We start from the raw sequence: 23,926 nt of genomic DNA on the forward strand, positions 1-23,926 counted from the left end.
AATTATCCCATATTTATTTTGGTCCTCTTTAGTCTACTTTCTTTGAGACATGGACTTTTCGTTTCAGATTCGAACCGACGAAGGGCTGAAGAAGGCAATGAGCGGTCCGGATGGGGCGTCAAGGATCTCCGATGTCTTCGATAAATCAAAACTCGTAGCCAGAGCTCAACAACGATGGAAGAATAGATGGATCCAGAGTCCGTCGACGATCCCACCATTTATCCCTTTCCTCATTTTTCTTTTTTCTCTCTCTCTCTCTCTTTCTTTCTCTAATTCATCGCAGACGCGACAGCCATTGGAAAAGCTAATCTTTCGAACCACTCTCGCATCGAACCTGCAAGGGATTGTTAGAACGAGAAACGAGGAAGAATTACGACCGGATGCTGCATGCTTTCTGCGAATTTGTCGATCGAAGATTTGGATTCAACTTTCACCTCGAAGACGAGGCTGTGACGGCGTTAACTGGATGACCCGAAGAAAGCAGAAGTGGCACTCAGAAGACGGCGTTCACGACTTGTGATCTAGGAAGATCTCTGTAGCTTTAGAATAGAATAAATCTGGTATACATGCTTCATTGAGCGACGATAGGAAACAAGATTAGATAGAAAGAGAACTCAGGGAACGATCTAACAAGCGAATTTGTTTTCCCACAAGAAATAGAGAAACTGTAATTTAGAAATAATCTTGTAAGTTTTTTTTCTTTTTCTTTCTTTATAAAGATAAAATTCGTTCGATCAAAGTTTGAGCGGCTACAGAGATCTCGAGAAATTGTAATTAAAATCATTAAATACGAATAGGAAAGATAATAGAATTATGTCGTCTTCGAAACGAAGAGAACAATCAATCGAACGATCGATGAGAATGTGGGGACGGTTTTATAAAAATCACCGTTTTTAACTAAGAGAACAAGAAACAGCGAATGTAGCAGATATAGAGGACGAAGCGATCGATTTTCCGGTAGCAGTTTCTCGTGACGCAGAAATCATCAAGTACACGATTAGCAGAAAGATTTACGGTAACACGCGCCGTTAGTTAATCTAATATGGAGCGTAGTTAAGGATTATGAATGCCATAATAATGACTAACTTCTTGTGGTTGTACTTAAGTCATACCTTTACATTTTAACGTTTACGTTTAAGGCCAATTAAATATGTAAGTTGCATAATAATTTCACTATCGGAATGTCTTCGAGTTTAATTGCTAGGCATTTATTTCTACGTTTCTTTTTTTTTTTTTTCTTTGTTAATTTCAATGGTTCCCGGTACCCTGAAGATTCCGTGACGACAGTCGTCGACTCACTAGATCAGAGGTTTAACGAATTCTGATTCTTTTTTCTCTGAAAGAAAATTTTCTGGCAGACGATTCGCCTCTCGAAGAGAACGAGAGCTTGACAAATCACCAGTCGTTTGTCACAGCTCCGGCTTCGACATTCTAGCCTTTTACTCACAGAACGATGAAATATCTTCTTTTTCTTTTTTCTTCTTTTCTTTTATCTCAGTTAATTATCGAGTAAAAATTCGAATCGCGTAATCGATTGGTTCTGCAATTTTTTTCTCCGACTGACAGTTCAATTTCTGTATCCAGCGTTTCGAACGAAGTCGACGAAAGGCCTGTGAGATTGCGCAAAAGAACTGTTTAACGAACTCTTATATCGGAAATCAGGTATCGAGACCGCCTGTGCCGTTTCATGGCTCCGGCAAGACTCTGCGCACTGGACCTTGGTCTCACTTTTGTGATTATTATTTAAGTTAGATCTTAAGTGTACGCTAGGTTAGACTAGGCTTTTTACAATGTTTCTCTATGTTTCATTAAAAAGAAACTCCCTTTCATTATCACTCCTCCCTCGCCGATGAAAATTCTACGAGCGAAAGCAATCAACGAATCATATCGTCGACGATGCGAACATAGCTAATAAATATTCGAGCGGTTGACAAAGATAAACAGAGCCCGTGAATATGAAGCGAGGATTATATATGCATTTATACCATCTCGCCTAAGACCGGTGTCCCCCTCGATCCCGCAGGAGGTGGGAAATAACAAAACCGGAAGAGAATACAATTCAAACGCTGGTTTGAAAGATAATTTCGTAATAAGTACGTTTTAATCCGTACGTCGTAAATAGACTCTTACAGTTCTCTGTAACATAAGTTTCCCTAGTTGTAACGTTAAGAAGGTGTAGATTTTGGATTCTCCATGATAAACATTCTATTTTGCGTAATGAATCCGACAAAGAAGGCACTCGGTCCCCTTTACGATCGAACTCTGTGCGCTATAATCGTTCGTACATTGTGAACGAATATCCCGTATTTCGATGTTCGCCGAGATTTTGCCAGGAGAACAGATTGCAATGCTGCCAGTGTTTACCGCGTAAAACTCCCTACATTCTCCACCCCCTTTTAGTCCTCGATTATCGTATATGATACAATTTTATCGTGTACTCACCTTTGTTTCTTGTTTCCACGCGTCCTTCCTTCGTCGAGTCTAGTTGTTTACAGGGCATTGGATGTCTCATTGTCCGCGTCTTCACGTTGCACTGGCGTCGACGTAAAACGATGTTTCAGCAAGGCGACACGTCCGCTTTCGTCGCGCGTTTCGCGGTTCGTGTTTTCATGGCGAAATGCTCGTTGCGTAAGGGTCGAGGACCGTTGTGCCTTCGAATGCACGCGAACGAATGATACGTTTATCAATCGTATAAACAGATACCCACTTTGTGATTTCGTAAGCAGTTGTTCAATGTTTTCCTTCTTTTTTTTTTTTTTTTGTACTTTCCTTAATGCTTATCTAGGATAGCTTGTGTACCCTAAAGAGTGTTTCAATAAAAGTGACAATGAAATCAAGTCTGAACTGGTTTTTGATGCTCAATGTTTTTCCTTTAATATGCGTCTCAATGAAATCAAGTCCGAATTTGTCTCTTCTTCGCCAAACGTATCACTCACTTCTAACCTATTCGCGTATTCTCAATTCGACTGATCTGTTTATTTCAAAATTTGGCTATTGAATGTTCAAAAAATGTTTATTTAGGATAGCTCGTATGTTCCAAAGAATATTTTGATAAAAGTAACAATGAAATCAAGTCTAAACTCACATTTTCTTCACCAAACATATCACTCACTTCTAACCGGTTCGCGAATTCGACTGATCCGTTCGAAAGTTCGATTATCGAAATTAAAGGAGTAATTCGATAATCGAGATCGAATCTCTGTTGGCGGTTGATTGTACCACATTAACCAAAATGGCTGCCGTGCCGGGATCCGTTTATTTGGAAATTCGATCGTCGAATATTCAGTGTTTTTTTTTTTTCTTTCAATATGTATTTAGGATAGCTCGTGTATCCTGAAGAGCATCACAATGAAATCAAGTCCGAATTTGCCTTTTCTTTGACAAACATATCACTCACTCCTAACCCTTTCGCGTATTCTCAATTCGACTGCTCTGTTTGTTTCAAAATTCGGCTATTGAATGTTCAAAAAATGTTTATTTAGGATAGCTCGTATATCCCAAATAGTATTTTGATAAAAGTAACAATAAAATCAAGTCTAAACTCACATTTTCTTCACATATCACTCACTTCTAACCGGTTCGCGAATTCGACTGATCCGTTCGAAAGTTCGATTATCGAAATTAAAGGAGTAATTCGATAATCGAGATCGAGTCTCTGTTGGCAGTTGGTCGTACTACATTAGCCAAAATGGCTGCCGTGCCGGGATACTATCCGTTTATTTGGAAATTCGATCGACGAATATAAAGTATTTTTTTTTCTTTTAATAAGTATTTAGGATAGCTCGTGTACCCTAAAGAGTGTTTCAATGAAATCAAATCCGAATTTGCCATTTCTTCGACAAATATATCACTCCTAACCCGTTTGTGTATTCTCAACTTGGACTCATCCGTTTGTTTAGAAATTCGATTATCAGTGTTCAATATTTAGGATAGCTCATGTGCCCTAAAGGGATTTATTTCGATAAAAGTAATAATGAAATCAGGTTTAAACTCACATATTCTTCACCAAACATATCACTCATTCCTAATTCGTTCGCGAAATCATTCGACTGATCCGGTTATTTGAAAATTATCGAAAGTGGCGGCAATTTCAATAATCGAGGACGAGTCTCTGTTGGCAGTTGACCGTACTACATTAACCAAAATGGCTGCCGTGCCGGGATACGAATTGCCATTTTGGCGCGTAATTTACTAGTCGCTTTTCCGGAATAATTTGAACTGATTCGTGTCGTCTTTTCGCAAGCTGTTACTAAATATCCGTTGACGTGTCAATTAGTTATTCATATCCGTTTCTCGGCATAATTATACGTGTATATCTCCGTTCGAATTGTCGATGTACGGTCGCGTTTTTAACGTATGACGAAGGGAAACGTCGCGAATATGGCACCGCGTTACGAGAAAGTAATATTATGCCGCGGTGTGTCGGAAAAAAGTGACTCGCAAGAGGCCTATGTGAAAACGTTGAAAACGGCAGGTTATTTGTGCGACTGTTTACCTACTTTGTGTTTCGAATTTGTGAATATAACGGAGCTGAAGTCGTGTCTTATGTCACCATCTTCATACTATGGTAATAACATTGCAAGTGAACTGAATTCCTTTTCTTACATTTGATTTATCTTCACTAATCAATACATTCATAGGACTGATACTGACAAGCCGACGTGCAGCAGAGGCGATTGGACTTTCAGCAAAGGAAGATGATAGCATTTTACATCCTTGGAGAACCTTGCCAGTATACTGTGTAGGACCAGCAACCGAGTCTTTTGCCAAAAGTCACTTAGGTTCAGAAAACTGCTTCGGTAAAGAGACTGGCAATGCCAAAGAATTAGCAGAATTGTTAATGGTCTCTATTGCAAAAAGATCAAAGCCTTTATTGTACCCTTGTAGTGAAATAGGACGTGAGACAATTGAAAAGATTCTCAATGAAAATAACATCAAAATCCATAAAATAGTTGCTTACAGAACTTTGCCTACTGAAACTTTAGAGCGTGATTTGTCAAAATTCATGGACGATAGGTCCAAAATATTTGTTTTCTTTAGCCCATCTACAGTAGAACATGTAATAGCTTTATTGAAAGAAAAGTCTTATAATATGAATAACGTAAAAGCAGTTGCTATTGGACCTGTGACTGGGCAAGCATTACTTAATGCTGGTCTTAATATTTTTGCTATTGCAAACAAACCTGATCCAATGTCGTTGTTGAATGCCATTAGTGATGCTGAGAAAAGTGAGATTGATGAAAAGAGTGAATGAAGAGTGAATGCTGTTATTATGTTATGTAAGTACATAATTGTTATTAATCTATTAAGACTACATTTAATTTGTTGATATTATACTATTAAGGAAATAAAAAATGAAATGGTCGTTTTATTCATGGCTTGGAATTACACATCACAAGTGGAATAATGTGGTCTCAATAGATTAAGTTATATTTTTATTTACGTTTGCCATCTTTACATAGTTTACATATTTATTTCTGTGGAATATCTGTTACAATATTTAGCTGTTGAATTCAACCAGTTTATAGGTTGATAGATAATATTAGTAAACTTTAATTTGATTATAACAATAAATATATATCTTATTTTATTACACATATAGATAAAAAAATAAGATTACTATTTATTTACAGTTTAAAGCTATCTAATTTTTATGAAACACTGACTATTCATTGCTATGTGATACGTATTATAATATTGTTTACAATTTTAAAAAATTGATATAATTAGAAAAATTACTTCCCTGTACATAATAAAGAGAATTTTAAACTATTTCTTATACATGTATATACACAAATTTCCTTTATTATGTACAAGGAAGTAATTTTTCTTAAATGTATATATTGTGTAATTTTTGTTATATGTATATAGTATATATGCTGATTAAAATATTTAAAATATTAACATTTAAAACTAGTATGTTTATAATATTTAGAATGAAAGAAATTTGTAAAATTGTGCGTATCAGTCTTTACTATTAATCTCTATAGCATTTTTTATTCCTCGTGAATGTGTATGCAAATAATTGGTAGAAATATGCTACTCCTTTCAAATATTTATAATACTTGGGACGATTATGTTTCTCATCTTGTTTGATGATAGACCTAGTAGCTCCTAACTTATCTTAGTTATTTAATATCTATTTCGATTAACCACATTACTAAGAAGGCACGAAATATCTGCACCTACAATGGTAGATTGATTAGCGTAATAGGGCTGAGGTGGATTTCCTCCGTTATTATATTTCATTTGGACAGCAGTTTCATAATCAGGTGCTGGTCTGTAGGACGGAAGTAAGGCACGTAAGTTGTTGATGTCTGTAGATGACACAACCGGATACGGTGATGTTGAGAGATCATTGTAACTAGTCCATCTTGTGTGACTCTCCGCATTTTTGTTATCCAAATTTACCGATATCGCATGATCCCCCGAGTCATTCGTATCGCTATCCTGAAATATGATATAGTGATTTCATTTGGATGTATTCTTGGCACATTGTTATGTTGGATGAAATATCACTTACGATATAACCATTAGTTGATCTCTCTATTGGCCGAGATTCTTGATGCTGCATGTAAAATGTGTGTTGCGCTATGCATAAACGCCACACATATTTTGCATTTCGTGATTCGGTAAATATGAATTGTTTTGGTTCTTCGCCTTCGGCTTGACATTCTATTCTAAATGTCTTTTTGTGATTGATTACATTGCTTATGTCTTTCCACCTGAAGCATATATAGATCGCCATTATATTTGCTGATTCGATATGTGATATATTTTATGAAATAAATACCTGTAGAATTGTGTTGTTTGCGTGTTAGGATAAATGACCACGATCCCATTGATAGAAATTCCTAATATCACTTCATTGTTCCCATTGTCCTGTAATTCAATAGATAAAAGACTGAAACTTGTTATATGAAAAACTCATATAGAATCAATATGAATACCTTGGTAGAGAATGTTTCATTTCCATATCCTTCTAGTTGCACAACAACAGAAATATATAGTTCCTCTGCAGCAGCCTGGGTAACACCAATCAGATTCTTATAGTGAGATACAGCAGTATGTAAAAGAGAATCTTGTCCTCCAGGATCTGCTTGAATAACATCCTAAACAATAAAATAAAGTGAGAACTAAACAAAATAAATCTAATTATTCTTTTATTGATAGCTGTTTAATTACTTTGGGAAATAATGTACATTGTTGCAAGCATTCCATTGTATGTCGTTCCGTATCATAGTTGCCAAATTCTGCTTGCATTAAGTAACTAGCTAAAAGAGTTGCTTGCCTAGAATTACATTGAAATCTGCCTTCCAATACATCACTTTTCAATTGAAGATAATAGTGATACCTAAAAAAGCACAATGTTTAAAGAATAAATTGTAGTGATAGAGATATAAAAATATTTAAGATATTACATACCTTGTCATTTCATCCTGAATAAGTTGAACATCCGTAACATAATACATAACTCTCAAATATAAACTGAAATTTTTGGCTTCTTTCTCCAATTGTTTTTTCAATGGTTTGTCCATATCGATCCATCTTGGAGATGGAGAATCATGCCTTGAAATATAACGTAGGCCAAAGAATTCATGCTGTCCTAAGCCTAAACGTTGAGTCACATTGTCCAAGCACTCTTGGCCAAGACTGTCAATGCTCAGTGTGCATTCTATAGAGGTGGCATCCAACAGTTCTATGCAGATTACATACTGATTTTTGGAGACCACGTTATACTGCCGACTTTTTTTCAAATGAAATTTGAACGGCATTTTCATAACGTATTTAACTGGAAAAAAAGCATTGATATAAAGTTAAATAAAATTGTAGAGATTGAATCGTTTTCAAGTTCGGTTTGCTACGTCGGCTATTAAAGTATTTTTGACTAAGAAAATTGCGCTGGACATAATAATTTAAGAATGAAGGAAAAACAAATAAATGACAAAAAATTTTAAAAGACGAGCTTTCAGTAAGGCCGCCGAAGAGAAATAAACTACGACCAAACACCGAGATGTTTCACATTCCACCGTTTTTTTACTTTTACTTTTAATTGAAATATATATGCATGCACGTACTCTTTACATTCCACTCTGTTGAGCATGAGAAATGTATAAAATTTCACGTTTAATAAATAGAAAGCATTTCTAACCTCGTTTTTCACGTCATTAATGCTAGTTATAAAACTGTGGTACACAGTTCCTAAATTGGGCGACCTTGACATGAGAGATTAAAACCTTCTGTGGATTTTTCATTCAAGGTAGAAAAAAAAAAGTGAAAGATAATGTCAAAAATTTTGTAAAAACTAGATCAAGTACATAAAATGCATATTAATTACGAGTAAAAGTAGTTTTGTCGAAAGTGATCTAATCTTCAAATATTCTCCAACTAGATGAATCATAGTTTTTACAACCAAACGAGGAATGCGGTTAATGTTATATTTTCTGTTGAAAAATCAGTCGAATTTATGCTCAAACTGTTAGAAGTTGTTTACATCATAGATAAATCAAAAAAACTTATTCACTAGAGAATAAAATTTCTACTCGTATTCACTAGATCTAGTTACCGAAAAAATTCCCTACGGATCTCATTATGCAAGCAGCTTAAGATTTCTCGTACGTGATGTGTACACGATGACTAATGGTCTTATCAAAATTAATCGCCGGCCTTTTATTTTAAATCCTGTTATCGCGTCGGATCGAATAAAATTACGAGTCTCGCGATAACGCGAGCGTGTCGCGTGCAAAATTCCACTTGCTAGAACTTTTGCATCTTACCTACGCGTCTCTGACAATTAGTGATAAAAGTTAATGTTTCTATGATGCAAGACAAAGAAGTAATTTTAGTATAATAAATATATTTTATATATAACAATTAACAAATGACTATTACAGTACGGAATGCAACATTTCGTCTAAAATAAGATTCATAGCATCGAGCTCGTATTTTACAAATCACTTTCCGATCGACTAGACAGTTTTTTTTTTTTTTTTAATTTTCTTCAATTTCTCCTGTTTAAATTGAGTAAAATTGCGTGGCCGTAGAAGATTGCATTTCTATTTGCCCCATCTTGAACTGCAATCGATGAAGCCATCGTAAGAGCGTGGCATTTGATTCTCGACGAGACGAGGCAAACTGCTCGGACATTTTGTTGGGTGGAAAGTCCCGGCAATTTTGCAAACGCACTTGCAAATGTCCTGGTAGCTAATTATGTATAAATATTTTATTAAAACCAAAAAAGCAAGAACATTATCTTTCATTGCGAATAGAAGCGAGATGTTTTAATAATTCATCTTACCTGAACGTGATGCGAATACAGTATGGGACTCCAAAGAGGTAACAATTTACTCAATAGGATGGACCTACACTCGAGGAGAGTTTCGAGTAGGCTCAGGAAATGCAAATTCACCATCTCAGCCAACTGCAGGGACAAATCATTATTTAAGAACAAAAATTGTTCGAGGAAAAGACTATACTATACTACTTTTACAAATGAAATTACAAATGGAGCTACAAATTTCCAATTAAAAAAAAAAAAGAGAGAAAAACGACTGCTGTGAACTTACAACTTTCGAGTATCCAACCAACTGCAGTATGCAAGGCGTTATCTTGCCCCAGAACTCCAACAAAATGTTCATCGTGGTATTGTGACTCTCACTATTTGATGGATTGTTCTTCGACAACTCTTCCAGATACATGGTCCACAACTGAACACAAACCACGATATTTCCAAATTCTGTCGAAAAATCTCAATGCCGATCGATATGAAGTGCAATATACCTACTTGACACAATATGAATGCATGAAACAACGAAGACATGTGCAAGACCGATGCTTTGGACTGTTCCGGGAACCCGGAGAATATGACTTGCACGTGATCTGCAACATAGCAAGAGACTTCCTGCGGTATCGGCTGCGCGGATGGGCTCGGTGGCCCGTGGGTGTGCGTGTTATTGTTGCCAGAGTACATTGCGGTATGCGTGAGAGAACCTAATAAGAGCCAGGATAATAATCTAATGTGTCCTATGCAGTCCACATACTCTCGAGGCCTGAAAAAAATGGCATTAACTTCAGCGTTCTTCAAGTTCTTCTAGCAACTCTCGTCTTTTGATTTACCCTTGTTGTATCATTGAAGGTGCGCTATAGAGCCAAGGAAGGTATCGAGCTACAGCTCTGTTCTCCCTGTTATTGCCTCTAGTAATTTCTAGCGCGACGTACTGCGCGAGACCACACTTCAGTATACCACCCAATGTGTCCTCGTTCAGTCCAGCTTGCATTCCCTTGCTGTAGCTCTGTGTATCGTCAGAAAGTCCATTGTTTAATCCATTGTTTAAAAATGAAGTCACTCGGAATCCAAATTCAACTGTAACTGTCTCGGAGATGTCATGCAATTTTTGAAGCTATTCATCGTGTTTTACACAAATTTTTCTCGGCTTAGAATAGTATTCCTCTGTGTTATTCGTACGCTTTCTTCTAGATAAAATATTTATTGGCAATGCAAGCTGAATGTTTTGGAAAGTATAATACGCTTTTCGTCATACGTAGCAGCCACCTGATTAATTTAATAATATCGATACAATGATTTCAAAGCAATAGATTATTTTATTCTTCACTGTTGGCATATGCAGCGTGCCAAACAAAATTAAATAGTATGTTTCAGTCCGACTCAGTCGTAAAGCAAAGAGTTAAAAACGATCAGTCTCGTTATAGTGAATGCGACTGTTATTTATCATTATTTCGATTACCTTCACTTTGCTCAAAGTGTGAAAATCTGCCAAGAAGTCGAGCACGTCCGACAGTTGATTCTTCAGAGACTCGGAGGCGTTAGTATTGTAAATTGACGATACGTCCGTTTGGACGTTCTCCAAGGCGACGGTGTTAGGTAACGAGCCTCCAATGTCCTGCACATTCCATACATTCAGTCATAAATTAAATACAATTTTGCTTTTCTCGCAAGACGTTCCTTTACCTGTAGTACGAAATGCAGAAGCAACAGAAAATTCGAATCTGGTATTGTGGTCTTGAATTTGATAGCTTGAATCAGCTCGAACACGATGGTTCGTCCAAACAAGTGTTTGTCTCTGTCTCTTAAAAAACCTCTGTGACAGAGGTAACAGAGATCCGTCAGGTAACTGTACTTTATATTAGAATTCTGAATGGCGTAGCTCAACACTTTGCTAAAGGGATCCAACATACCCTGTAAATTTCCACATTATTCATTATTCACCTTCCACAATTAAGCATTGTATTCGTAGTATCAAATTTTCGTAATCCTGTAAAATTACTACTGAAATTTAATATACTTGGACGAAATAAAATAAAAAAAGAAAATAGAAGAATCCAGAAATAATTTCTCACGTGAATTTTCGAATATTCAAGCGAGACTCAAGATCATAAAACAGAAACTCCCTGCGAAACTGTGTCGTAAATCTGTCTCGATCTGTTAATCATCGAAAAATCCCCAACCAGCCAAAGGAAATAAATCCTCTGGCGCGTTTATGCCTTCCCTGCAGCAACGACAATCGCGCAGCAATCAAAATAATCGTGAACATCCACGACAGGTGGATTTATGACCGGCGAATAACTAACCTTTGATTGTTGAATACCGGGAACCTTCAATAATGAAATCATAATCCTTAATAACGAGGTGGCGTCTTCGATAGATGAGAGCATCAGCACCAGCCTACGGAACAGGGTATCGAATTGCGCTAGAAGACCGATCCAGGTTGTTGCACCTGGACCCAGACCTGCTTCCAGCGGTAGACAGTCCAAGTAGCATGCTATGTTGAACAGTATTGTCGAAAGGCGTTCCACTGGTAGAGATTTCTTGGCGTTTAAGGCCTGAAATATAAGGATCGTTAAGACATTAATGGTATTTTAAGAATCTTACGACACTAACACGAGTTAAAAAAAAAAAATTAAGATAAGAAGTAAGTAAGAGATAAGTTAAGACGTTAATGTTGATATAAATTAAGAACTGGATTCTTAAATGTGATCATTTATGATTATTAAATTGATATTGATTAAGATCTACAATACAATATGGTATCGAAGGTATTAAGAGCTTTAAGATACTAAGTTTATTAATCGTAATGAGCACATATTTATGTTTGGATATATTTGTTTCGTGAAAAGTTATCTCACTGATTTTAACTAATATATGCGCTTTGAATTTTCTGAATAAGATATGATTTATGGATCATAATATAATTCAATTATGTTGGTCAGAGTGTATTAACACTAGGTTTACGGGACCCGTCAATTTGACGGATTTCGAATACAAGAAATGTCTGTAAACCTAGCGTTAAAGATCTTGAGATATCAGGGGCTAGATTTGTGATTCTATCTGGACTCGAGTTAAGATATTTGCTTCGTGATCGTCTGTATCTTTTTCACAATGATATCTTCACATAAATTCTATCGATAGATAGATCTATTCTATCTACTTATACTTAGTACTCGCGTCAGAGTACCTCGAGCAGTAATTGTAGAGGCGCAATTGGATTTAGTTCGTTGAAGTCGACCAAAGCTTGAGTGACACTCTTGAAGAATTGCATCCTCGTGGATTCTGAAAAAAATGAACGATTGCGAAAAACGATGACGATGATCGTACGTTTTATAAAATTTTATGAGATCTACCATTCAGATGCGTTTGGAACATTTGCAAGAAGACGCCATTAGGGGCCAATTGGTGAAGAACGCAACGAAGGAACTGATGCGCCACACTGATTGCGCCACCAGGTAGATGCATGTTAGTCTCGCTTTGCCACGGGTACATGGCATTGAGAGCCACCCTGCAAACGAAGACGTATTGAGAAGCCGTTGTGTTATTTTAAACTAGCACGACGAAGTAAAACTCGAGTCAAACTTTGTCACGACACGTAGAATTTCTGGCAAGATCGGTGCTGCCAAGGATGGTTCACGATGGATGAACGTGCCTAAGTTGATGATGCATAAACCGAGTTCCTCGTCGGAGTATTCCTCTTTTATCGTCCCACATTCCGAACACCTAACCGGCAAATTTAGATACTAAATTATTGTACACCGTGCGGAAATAAACGTTTATTATTAACACCGGTTCAACAGCTACCTCTCGTAAATGCAGTCGTCCCCGATGCGGAATAAACTTTGCTTCAAGCTGAAATCGGCGTGGTAGGCTTGTTGCGAGGCGACGTCGAAATTAGGTTGTAGTTGAGGGCCAGACCTGCGAACAGTGAAAGAGAATGATAATATATTTAATCTTCTTGCAACAATGTTGTCATTTGAAAATACAAAACGGTCCTGTTCGAACAAAATTCTCGTTTCAATTTTATACTAAAGTTCCTTCTCGTTTGCTGAAATTCAAGGATCGTAGCAGAGACAACCATCATACGACACGAACGTTTTTGTCTCGCAACCAGACCCTGACTGGAGGTGTTAGTAGTAATTTTCTAAAATTTACCAGGATTCTGTACGCCTGGTCAACGGACCATCGTGTCCAGTGACACTGTCTTTTCGAGGCCTGTCACGTTGAATGCGAACGTGATCCTTTGTTCTGCCTCTTCGATCAAGGTCGAACATTCGAGAGGGATAGTCTGAAAATTCGATCGCTGGAGGTGGCGATTCCAGAGCTACTTGCTTGGTCAGCCTTCTCGGACTTGTTGATCTACTCGAGTGTATCTCGTTTGATGTTGGGACCAGCGATGCTGACTGAAAAGTCGATTCGAAATTGATTTTCTGTTTAGACGATAGGCCTTGATAACAGCAAGTGAGAAACATCTTTTTACCATATTCTCGGACGTTGTGCTATCCTGCTTCATCACCGGTGTCTGTCCATCGCCTTTTCCATTGCCATTGCCATTGCTAAATTTATTGGAATCTGATAAAATTCGACAGGGTGTTATTGCCAACATAAAAAGTTGTAGTTGCATCTTCTATTACAGTACAATTGTACCTTCGATTTCTTGGACACCTAGAGCTTGACGAACGTGTTCGACCAAGCCAGTGAAATCTCTGTGAGGTCCGACAGGTAGCAGTCGTTCAGGCATGGGATATTCCAGCTGCGATATGCTTCTAGGACTGGTTATGTCGCTAGACATGCACGTCTCGCTGTCTTGATCGAACGAGGAGCCTGAAAAGATTGTTTCGTCCCCTCGGGAATTATTTTTCTTTTTTCTGCGTAACTTTGAAATGGTAGCTAGAAATATGCACCAATATAAAAATATAGTTTAATATAGTTTAAAGAAATACTCACTGACTGTTAAGACGTCCATCTTGGACAAAGGCGATTCAGGCGAGCCATAAGTGTCCTCGCAGCGTAGAATCCGCTGGCCCACAGTGGGCCGTGGAACTAGAAAATTGATGAGAAGTTTGTTTGTCTTTTATTGACATTGTAATGACTATTTCCGATGCTATTTGACTTTTATTAAATATATATATATATATATATATAAAAATTTGTACAAAATGAAAAGATCACTATAACACACGCTAAAAATCACATGACACTGTAGGAACGTTAGCGTTCGTTGTAGTGTTGATAAAGACACTCACCGACTGAACGAACAGCGGTTCCAATTGGTAAAAGTCTCTCGACCGTTGGCGCGGTTAGAGGATGAGGAGGCTCGTTCCAGCTCGGATGCTGGCCGTTGTCGGTGCTCGTGACCTGAGATGATATCGAGCTAACCGCCGGAGAGCTGGACTGGTCGCTGCTCGTCACTGTAACCACTTGACCCGGAGACACGGGCGAGGCCATGGTCACGCTCTGCTCTATGCGCTTCTGACGACCCAGTTGCTTGGAATTCGGCGAATCTGAATTACTGGAGCCCGCCGGCGCTGCCTTCTCCTTTGGCAACTCGTATCTGTATCGCATTTGTCTTCGTCAATGCAGAATCGTTTTAGTAAATACTCGCGACACAGCGACGAAGTGGATAGTTACCTTTGAACTTGTGCTGGCAAAGTAGTCGCCAGAGCGCTGGACAGCCCGAAAGGCTTCGAGGAGGCACTGTCCCCGTTGAGAGCTATTTGCACAGTGACGTTCCTCTCTTGGGCAGCTTTCTCCGGTGCTGGCTTCTCTGGAATCGCCTTCTCTAGAATCCCTTTCTCCGCCTTTTCCAGCATCTTCTCCATCCTCGACACGGGCGTGTACCTCTGTAGATCCGCCTGGCCACTTAGCAATGTACTCGTCACCATCATCTTCACTCCCTCGTGTACGCTCCACTTCTTCTGGGATCCAGCCTTTGCGCTCTTCTCGAGAATAACAAAATGCCAATTAACGTCTAACTAGGAACATTTATCGAACGATATTTTAATAACAAATGGTCCACCATTTGAAAATGGCGTTGAAGATCTTCGTAGCCATTTTTGGCCATGATTTTTGATTAAATAAGAAGGAGACAAGTAACCACTAGTTAATTTAATTATAATTCTTTACACCTTTCCCACATTTGACAATAGAATTTTCCAATAATAATGTCAAACAAGTAAAATGATCAAGCCATAATTCTTACAAACGCTATTTTTAGTAAGATAATCTAACCAGTTGAAATAAGTGAAGCAAAATGATACAATAATTAATAAAACGTGCCAATATTTGAATTTTATTTAATGATCATTTTTGATCGCGAAGACCTTGCAAGAGACGATATTTACTTCGAAGAAATCATCCAGAAGGAATGTAAACTTACGTCCTTCAGTTTGAAGTAAGATCCCTATTTAAAAACAGCCAGGCAGGCAGTAAGAATAAAATTCATCATCGTTCAGAAATAATAAAAAGGAACACGTCCCTCACCTCCGTGAAGATTAGGAAATCTTTTACACACCTGATGAGAATCCTCCTCGCTTCCGAGGAACCAAGTAGGTTTGCTGATCCCTTCGGATTTCCTCATCGCGTTCTGATTGTTCCAATCCATTCTTGTCAGGATGTCGGTGGTTGCTCTAGATCCGTGGAGCGAAACGCTTCTGGTGACAGCGGTCGGTGTTTCCTCCAGTTCGCCGAGCGATCCACCGCTACTGCCATGCAAGGTGCTGTCAGATTTTGGGCTCTCGGGTATTGCGGCCAGCTCGGACTCCGTATCATCCGCATTGATCGAGTAGCTTTGCAGAGCATTCATAATAGCGGAAATTGTAACAAGCAGCTACATGGTGTAAGCGCAGGCACATGGTGTGTCATGGCGTGAGATCTCTCGCTTGGGCTCTGGATTGTATGTTTCTTAAGACACTCTATGGTGTGATGCTAGAGTCTAGAATCTGCTAGATTCGATTAAACAAATGAAAGGGGGGGGGAGGGTGAACTCTAAGGGAGATCGCTCTCGTCCGGACGTTATTCGTTTCATGCCTATATTAAAAAAAAAAAAAAAAAAAAAAAAAAACACTATGGGGAAATGATGGTAGAAGTGACCGGTATCTTTGTTCCCCTGGTCTTGAGTCGTGTCGTGAGTAATCGAGATGCTCCAAGGTACACAATTCTAGATCGCTACGTACGAGTGAGGGTGGAAATATTTTTTACAACCTCGTCTGTGCTAACTCACTCTTGAGAAAATCATTCTAAGTGAAAGGAGGGAGGGTGGATTGTATTAAAGGGAAATCAGTCTAGAGAGTGCAAAACTCGCAAGACACGTCAACGTGAAACATTCCAAGCTAAAGTAGCCTAATGCTCTACCTTTCCACGGGGGATCTATGGTATCGACTAGGATGCAGTGTAACTAGTGTTGGTGAAATAACCTGGAGTGCTTGTTCGTGTAGCGACAGCTCGGCGTGCTTTCCTCCCAGTGAGTCTCCATTTGGCCGTGAGTCGGCCCGGGACTTCGTTGATGCACAGACACCATAGGAGTTCTCATCGGAGGGCTCTCGGCGTTCATATCGCCCATAATGCTAGCCATCTCGTGGTCCACGCCTAGAGACGGTTGTGACACGTCTGAAATTCAACAGAATATTTCTTTCAATTCAATTTTCTTACGGAAATACAAAATATCTCAATTTTCATGGTTTCCTTCTTGAAATTTCGTTTTTAAAAAATCCAGTGAACGTTAAAAATTGAAATTCAACTTTCTCGTAAACATGTGGTGAAAAAATATTATTCCACTCTTCGTTTGTTTTCATATATGTAATTTTATCCACTATCCTGCTCAGTCTAAGTACACATTCAAAGTCGATTTCCTCCAAAAAAAGGAAGCATCGCGTGAAGAAGTTTCACTTGATATTCTCTTTACAGTTTATTTTCCTAACTAGGCCCACTTGCCGCGGTTGTACCACGAAAATTGAAGAATTGTATTTAAAAATCGTTTGTATGCACCACGTGATCTGGATGGCGGACCACCCATCACCACGGTAGCTGGAATTCTCTTGCACTGATGGTGCTGCGTGTCCAGAGTGTTCAACACGATCTTGATCAATACTTGCAGCTGGTTGCACCATGGCTGCTGACCGTACTGGCACTGAAATAAGAAATGACTTGTAACACTTCGATCTAAAGAACGAAAAGACGTCTCGAAGAGACTCGTCTGTGTCACCTTGTACAGTATGACGAGAAGAGCCATTAACCAAGAGCGTCTGTTTTGGGGTTCGAGGTACCAGAGACTGTAAGTGGGTGTTTGATGATCAGACGGGGGCACACCTTGCGGAGGGCAGGGACAATGTTGGAGTATAGCCAGAACTGGAGGTGTCATCACCCATCCCATCACGTGATTCTGGTCTAGCAGCTGAGGCAGATTCGCGATGAAGACGTTGAACACAGGTGAAACTCTGAGAAGAATTGCCGGATCATTACGCACCATATTTTACATTGCACGAAACTCAACAAGAATCAAAATTAAAAACAGTGCGACTGATGGTTTTCCTTGGGAATTTCATACCTTAGTCGCTGGGGAGAAGTATGGAAGGTGCGTTCAGTTTGATTGTAGCCTAGTAGAAGGTACAAGTGACGTAGCACGATTCCTTGTGTTTTTGACAGAGGTTTCTCGTCCGTTGGATAGGCCTGTGTTCGTCATATATTCTTTTATCAACGACGAGGTCTTTCGAGTGAATGATGTAAAAAAGGTTTGTTACTCGTTATTCGTTACCTGGTCCGGTCTAGAAAGAAACTGCATCAGTAGAAAGACCAGCAGGTGCATGGTCTCTTTGTCAGCTTCTTCCAAGTCCACGATTTTGTGCGTGTAACCCGGTAACGCGCTGGTCTCGTCCACCATGTTTAACGAATGAATGTGACCGTCTGTAATATCAAGTCAGTCAATGGTAAATCTCTTTCCCGATTCAAACTCAGTCGAACGAGATAAAAACGAATGAGATTAGAATAGAAACCTTACCACCATCGTTTGCATTTAAAAATTCCAATTCTCTAAGAACCTTTCATTAGCTGCGTTCATGCACAAGCAAAGCCTCTTGTCAGCGAATTCACAATGTTCGATAGTCTACCAAAACCAGGGAACTATCTACTCAACATTCACGCTACGAAGGATAAACACGATCTACCCGCTACATATCTAAAGGAAGAAAGATCTACAAAACATAGTGTTCAAACGCTACGTGCTACTTTCTACTGGCTACTTGCCGCTACGAAGAAAAAGTCGCGTTCAACTTCCAAGAGAATGAAAATCGCCGATCTTACGACAAACGACGGGGGAACAAAATAGCGTTCGTCTCGGTTTGCTCGCGGCTCCATAGAACAAAGCCTACGCAGCCACAGAAATCAAATCCCCGGTAACGATCAAGTCGATCAACACCTTTCTCGATCCTTTCACTTTGCAACGCAAACGAACAGAAAAACAAACGAAGAAAAAAAAGGAAGAAAACGTCGAAAGCTGAACTCCTCGAAACTGAGGCTGATGAACCATCAAACTTACCACAAATGTTCCACATCGAACATCCCCAAACATCATCGCGTTTCGCAATAACACAGATGGGGGAGGGATTCGGAGGTGTATGGTTCGGAGGGTTGTAATACGCGTACGGGAACATAGATAACACAGAGGAGAACGGCCACGTCTAAGGCTAGCATCAGCAACGCTACTCTACCTGGTATACTGTTATTAGGTGGGGTGGACCCCAGCAACTGACCCAGTCCGAATCTGGAGCTCTTGCGCTTCAGGATAGGCGCCGAGTATTGCCGGCTGTACACCTTCTCCTTTTCTGCGCGGTTCGACACGCGGTGGGCACACAATTGAAAAACGCGTGTAACAGGTGAAGGCGTGATGTGCTTTTAAAAGGCGTGGTTTTCTTTTTTCTTTTTTTTTCTCTCTCTTTTTTTTTAGACGGAACATCTCGACTAAGTGTTCAGTAATTCTAGAGCTAACAATAAGTAGGCAGCGAGAGAGTCGGTAGAGATTAACTGGGAATTCCTTCCGAGAGTTTCGGGGATTCTGGTCATGGAATTTTAGAACGTGGCTTGGAAGCACTGCCTTTTGTATACTCGTTCGTTGAAAGTGCAAGAACAGTTTTTTTATTAGTTTGGTAGTAATTATTACTAGAAATGAGAAAACTTTCGAGTATGCTATAAATTACTAAGAACAAATAAGTATAAAAACTAAAAGCAAAGGAGAGATTTAATCTAAAATTATTTTTAATTGCTTAAATGAATCAACAAGCTAATAAACAAATTTTGTTATCAAAAAAAAAAGTCATAGTAAATTACTTCACGAGTGTATAAATTTCATTTTCGATGAATGATATAATTTATAAGTAGTATCACACCCTTCGTATAGTTTTGGCAACTTCTAGTCTACTTTTCTAGCGAGAACTATAAGTCTCTCAGTATCGGAATCCCCAGACCTCTCGAAGGATCCATTTGACTCTATATTCTGAGAGGAACCTAGTAACTCTACTCTATAATCTGAAGTGACCCTCAAGCTTCGTAAACTTGAGTCAAAGAGGCTCCTACGTCTTCGAGTACAGATCCTTGACTCTATCCTTTAGACACTCGTGATTCATCGCCGATAGCGATCAGCGATGTAGGAATTTCTGACTATGAAGTAAACTATGGAAGTGAATCACGGTGTGTTTGCTCGGGGACCACGGGACACGTGTACCTTGTTTCGTGTCCTGGCGAGGGATCATCGACGCTGGCGCGGACATGGTGCGCTTGTATGGCCACTTGGTACCGAAACTCGCGCTCAACGTTTTTATGGAGTTGGTTCCGCTTCCGTCCGACTGGGACAGGGCTTCCTGCGCCCTGTGCAGCTTCTTCATGAACGTCTCGCTGTTCAGGTCCGTGTTTCTCAAATCTGCAAGTCGATTCATCGATCAATGCTCGGCAAATCTAATTTCAGCCGTTGCACACGTATCACACGTTTCTTTGCATTCATTTCAATTATTGTTTCTCACTTCTACGGCTCGAAGATGTTTAGAAATTCTTTATTACTGTTTTTTTTTTTTTTTTTTTTTTCTCTTTTTCGATCAATTACGGCACTGACCTCGTAGATAAGGTATATCCCCGGATCTTTCCAAATAAATTTGAGCTTCCAAGAACAGAGTGTCGAAACGATTCAGGAAGAACTCCCAGGTTAAAATATGCCTGTCGCTGAGGCTGTTGTGCAATTGATACAGTGATTGGAGCACCATCGGACGGTCGACTATCACTGTATCGAACTGAGTTTCCAAGCAGAGGATCAAAGACTAAAATATATAAATATAAAATGAATTTATGAGTATAAATATAATTATAATATAAATATATTTTATATAAATATAAAAATAAATATAAATATATTCTATATAAATATAAATATAAAAATAAAAATTAATATATTTTATATAAATATAGATATAAAAATAAATATAAATATATATTTATGAACATAAATATAATTATAATATAAATATATTTTATATAAATATAAAATATAAAAATATTTAAGTTGCTGTTAGCAATTGTAATATGTTACAATACAGAAAACACAGAATGATAACACAGAACGTACATAGAATTATCGATTGTATCGTATCGCAGTTGCTTAATAAATATATCTCACCCTCATGGCCGTATCATGGATGGTGCCAAGGTACAGAGTAGACCTCTGAGCAACGTACACGTTGCTGTCGTCCATGCTCGCGATCAAATAACAGAACGCGTTCGCTAGAGCAGCTTGGAGATTCGCGACATTTCTCAGGGGAGTGGAGTCCATGAATCTAGCTATCAGCGTAACTCTTTCGACTGTCGAACGTTAAGAGATTGAAGGATTAATTTGTTTGGAACTAACTTGCGCGTTAGACTTCTTTATTCGGTGGATTTTCGTTCTCATCACCTGCCACAAATCGGACGCGCCAATCGGAATTGTGAAACTCTTCCTGAACCAAACGCCAAAATGTATCTATCCCACAGGACAGCGTGACACAGTGGAGCAACAGTGGCACGGTGACTTGGGCTATATGAGAGTGTTCAGCGTTTAGGAGCTCCCACAGGCTGTGGAAAGAAAGAAATACGATTCAGAAGATTGCAGAAGATTATTTATAATCATTTACTACGAACGAAAGGAAATATTTATGTCATTCAGATGCAGGGGATACCTGTCGTTTCTATTCATCTGGAAGTACAAAGGACATTGTTGATAAAGAACATCTTTCATAGAAGAATTTGTGTTACGAACAACCTGGGGATTGGGATTCTTACTTTTTTATTAGTAAATTTTCTTGACACCATATGAAGAATCCTTGATGGTCCTTCACTGCCATGTTGAAGGCATCTCCGTAAAGACACATCACGTTTAGACATTGAAGCATGTAGTAGAGTATATCAGGCTTGTCGATCGTCATTATCTCCTGCGAATTAAAGAAAAGGAAGATAATTTCATCTCCTGGAAAATTTCCAACTTTACTATATTATATAAAATATTCCGATATTAAGTGTCGTACCTTCAACAGTTTGTGTATGTACTGAAGTTGTTCGGGAAGATCCTCGATGTTAAATCGAAACTTTCCAACAGAGGTGTGCCAGAAGTCGTCCGTCTCATTTTCTGGACTCAAGTTCAACGGCTGATCGTTCTCTCCTATCAGACGTGGTTTAGCCACGCTCACAGTTGCCGTGGCTGAAACAAAAAGTCCCGTTTGTCACAAGAGACTGTTTGACGAAAGATTGAGATCAGTTCTAATTCAATTCTGTCGCGAGTTGAAGTAGAGTAGATTTGTACTTGGTCAGACGTCGAACGCAAGATTAATTGTGTCATGGTGGAATTCGGAAAATTCGTCTTCGAAGATTATAATTTTATAGAGGATATTTTTTTTAAATATTATAATTTGTGAATGACAAGTATCACGATTCTCCACGAACATCAACATTTTTCTCAGTAGAATTTCTCGCAAACGGATATTAATATTACTGGATTGAAAAATATTTTCACTTCAAGGAGGAAACACTGATTCGTTATTTTGTATCTTCGATAATTCTAATAAAATAATTTGTCCCAATATTCATTTCGACGAATGAAATAACAAATATACACTTTGTATAATTACAAAATAACTTTGATATTTCACTAATTTCAAAAATTTCGAATTTTCTTCCATCTAACCGCGCCTGACAAACTTTGAAAACACGAGAGACAGTGTCAGACAAATTTCTTTCTTACCTACGTCAGTCTCAGAGAGGGTAACGGCCCGAGCAACAGCCATGACCTTTTCCGTTGGCATGATAGCCGCGAGATCCAGCTGCTCCGAAACTGTCTCTACTGTGGCTGTCATGATCTGTTCGAAGAACTGATATAAACGATCAAAATAGCTACCTCCGGCCACATAGATTAGCCTACCGTGTTTCAATGGTTCACACAACGCCATTTCGCAGTGGAAGAAGAGAGACAGAGATAGGCGCGCACACACACAGTTTGAATTTTTGTTTTTTTTTTTTTTTTTTTTTTTTTTTGTTTTGTTCTGTGCAACGATTTGAATGCGAATGAAAAGTTCGTTTTTTTGATAATGTAGTTACAAGTATGTAGTGAGTGTATAGTGGGTAATATGTAACAGCAATGCAGTCATAATATGTATGACGTGTAATTATAATTTATAAATAGTGATATGCAAGTTGTAATATGTAGTAATAATTGGTAGGTAATATATATAGTAATATAATAACACAAATGTAGTAATAATAATATACTTGTAGGTAATATATATAGTAATATATGTGTGTAGTAATATATAATACATAATGTAATAATATGTAAGTAATAATAATATAATTGGTAGGTGATATATATAATAATATATAATACATATGTAGTAATAATAATATATATGTAGTAACATGTAATATATAATATATAACATGTATGCAATATGAAATATGTATGTAATAACAATAATCAGTATGTAATGAGATATATATATATATATTATATATATATAATTAAAAATATATAAGCATATATATATAATATAGTTAAAAATATATAATATAGTTATTAACTATATTATAATATAATACAAAAAATATGTAATATAGTTATTAACTATATTATAGTTAATATAATACAGTTAAAAATATATAATATAGTTATTAACTATATTACAGTTAATATAATACAATTAAAAATATATAATATAGTTATTAACTATATTAGTTAATATAATACAGTTAAAAATATATAATAAGCACGTATAGAAATATAGTAAGATGTAGTAATGAAATGAGAATGAATTGAAATTACCTACAGTGTTTTGATATTGTACATCATCACTAGCCTGTATATGCAATTTACAGATGCAATTCTCATGCAAAAACATCCTGTGCATTTTTACATCTTCCAATTTTTTTACAAACGTATATAAACATCCGTCGTTTACTAATAATAGATTTATTCAATCTTCGATTGAATTCATTGAATTGAACGAATTTGCTCAATTGTTTGATTAATGATCCATCATTACGCTGGCCTTCCGTTTACATGCGAAATTGACACTCTGAAAATCAGAAGTTGCACACTCTCATGGACATAGATTAATTAATCCAATACCGTGCAATTAA

General features: G+C 37.9%; 3 protein-coding genes across 15 annotated transcripts; 1 reads left to right on the forward strand and 2 right to left on the reverse strand.

The window, feature by feature from the left end:
* Positions 1-4,135: 4,135 nt before the first annotated feature.
* LOC122534536 (uroporphyrinogen-III synthase) lies at positions 4,136-5,696 on the forward strand. The gene is made up of 2 exons (XM_043665293.1): positions 4,136-4,567; positions 4,641-5,696. The coding sequence occupies exons 1-2, from the start codon at positions 4,357-4,359 to the stop codon at positions 5,252-5,254; spliced, it is 825 nt and encodes a 274-aa protein (XP_043521228.1). The 5' UTR covers positions 4,136-4,356; the 3' UTR covers positions 5,255-5,696.
* Positions 5,697-5,958: 262 nt separating this feature from the next.
* Positions 5,959-8,606, reverse strand: LOC122534535 (tyrosine-protein phosphatase non-receptor type 14). 5 transcript variants are annotated; one of them, XM_043665288.1, is made up of 7 exons: positions 8,567-8,606; positions 7,426-7,792; positions 7,186-7,354; positions 6,951-7,112; positions 6,794-6,882; positions 6,524-6,725; positions 5,959-6,450 (listed from the first exon to the last, which is right to left on the reverse strand). In XM_043665288.1, exons 1-7 carry the CDS (start codon positions 8,589-8,591, stop codon positions 6,133-6,135), a joined length of 1,332 nt encoding a protein of 443 aa, XP_043521223.1. In that variant the 5' UTR covers positions 8,592-8,606; the 3' UTR covers positions 5,959-6,132. The 5 variants fall into 5 exon arrangements, with proteins under 5 accessions (XP_043521223.1, XP_043521226.1, XP_043521225.1 ...); XM_043665291.1 differs by lacking the exon at positions 8,567-8,606 and adding an exon at positions 8,339-8,527; XM_043665290.1 differs by lacking the exon at positions 8,567-8,606 and adding an exon at positions 8,153-8,325.
* Positions 8,607-8,837: 231 nt separating this feature from the next.
* Positions 8,838-22,777, reverse strand: LOC122534534 (protein unc-79 homolog). Of its 9 annotated transcripts, XM_043665286.1 has the most exons (34): positions 22,713-22,731; positions 22,536-22,650; positions 21,823-21,995; positions 21,581-21,729; positions 21,216-21,373; positions 20,943-21,124; positions 20,385-20,586; positions 20,001-20,195; positions 18,991-19,104; positions 18,039-18,187; positions 17,832-17,953; positions 17,490-17,721; positions 17,273-17,414; positions 16,702-16,894; positions 15,801-16,074; positions 15,666-15,689; positions 14,918-15,225; positions 14,533-14,855; positions 14,234-14,329; positions 13,934-14,110; positions 13,767-13,858; positions 13,442-13,689; positions 13,091-13,204; positions 12,869-13,009; positions 12,640-12,794; positions 12,474-12,568; positions 11,590-11,841; positions 10,970-11,197; positions 10,746-10,901; positions 10,117-10,292; positions 9,785-10,049; positions 9,567-9,707; positions 9,299-9,421; positions 8,838-9,204 (listed from the first exon to the last, which is right to left on the reverse strand). In XM_043665286.1, the coding sequence occupies exons 2-34, from the start codon at positions 22,645-22,647 to the stop codon at positions 9,016-9,018; spliced, it is 5,700 nt and encodes a 1,899-aa protein (XP_043521221.1). In that variant the 5' UTR covers positions 22,648-22,650; positions 22,713-22,731; the 3' UTR covers positions 8,838-9,015. The 9 variants fall into 9 exon arrangements, with proteins under 9 accessions (XP_043521221.1, XP_043521218.1, XP_043521220.1 ...); XM_043665283.1 differs by having other exon boundaries at positions 19,033-19,104; positions 22,536-22,777; XM_043665285.1 differs by having other exon boundaries at positions 15,801-15,987; positions 22,536-22,777.
* Between the last annotated feature and the right edge of the window lie 1,149 nt (positions 22,778-23,926).

This window comes from Frieseomelitta varia, unplaced genomic scaffold (genome assembly GCF_011392965.1).
Source record: "Frieseomelitta varia isolate USP_RPSP 00005682 unplaced genomic scaffold, Fvar_1.2 scaffold_609, whole genome shotgun sequence".
Classification (NCBI taxonomy): domain Eukaryota; kingdom Metazoa; phylum Arthropoda; class Insecta; order Hymenoptera; family Apidae; genus Frieseomelitta; species Frieseomelitta varia.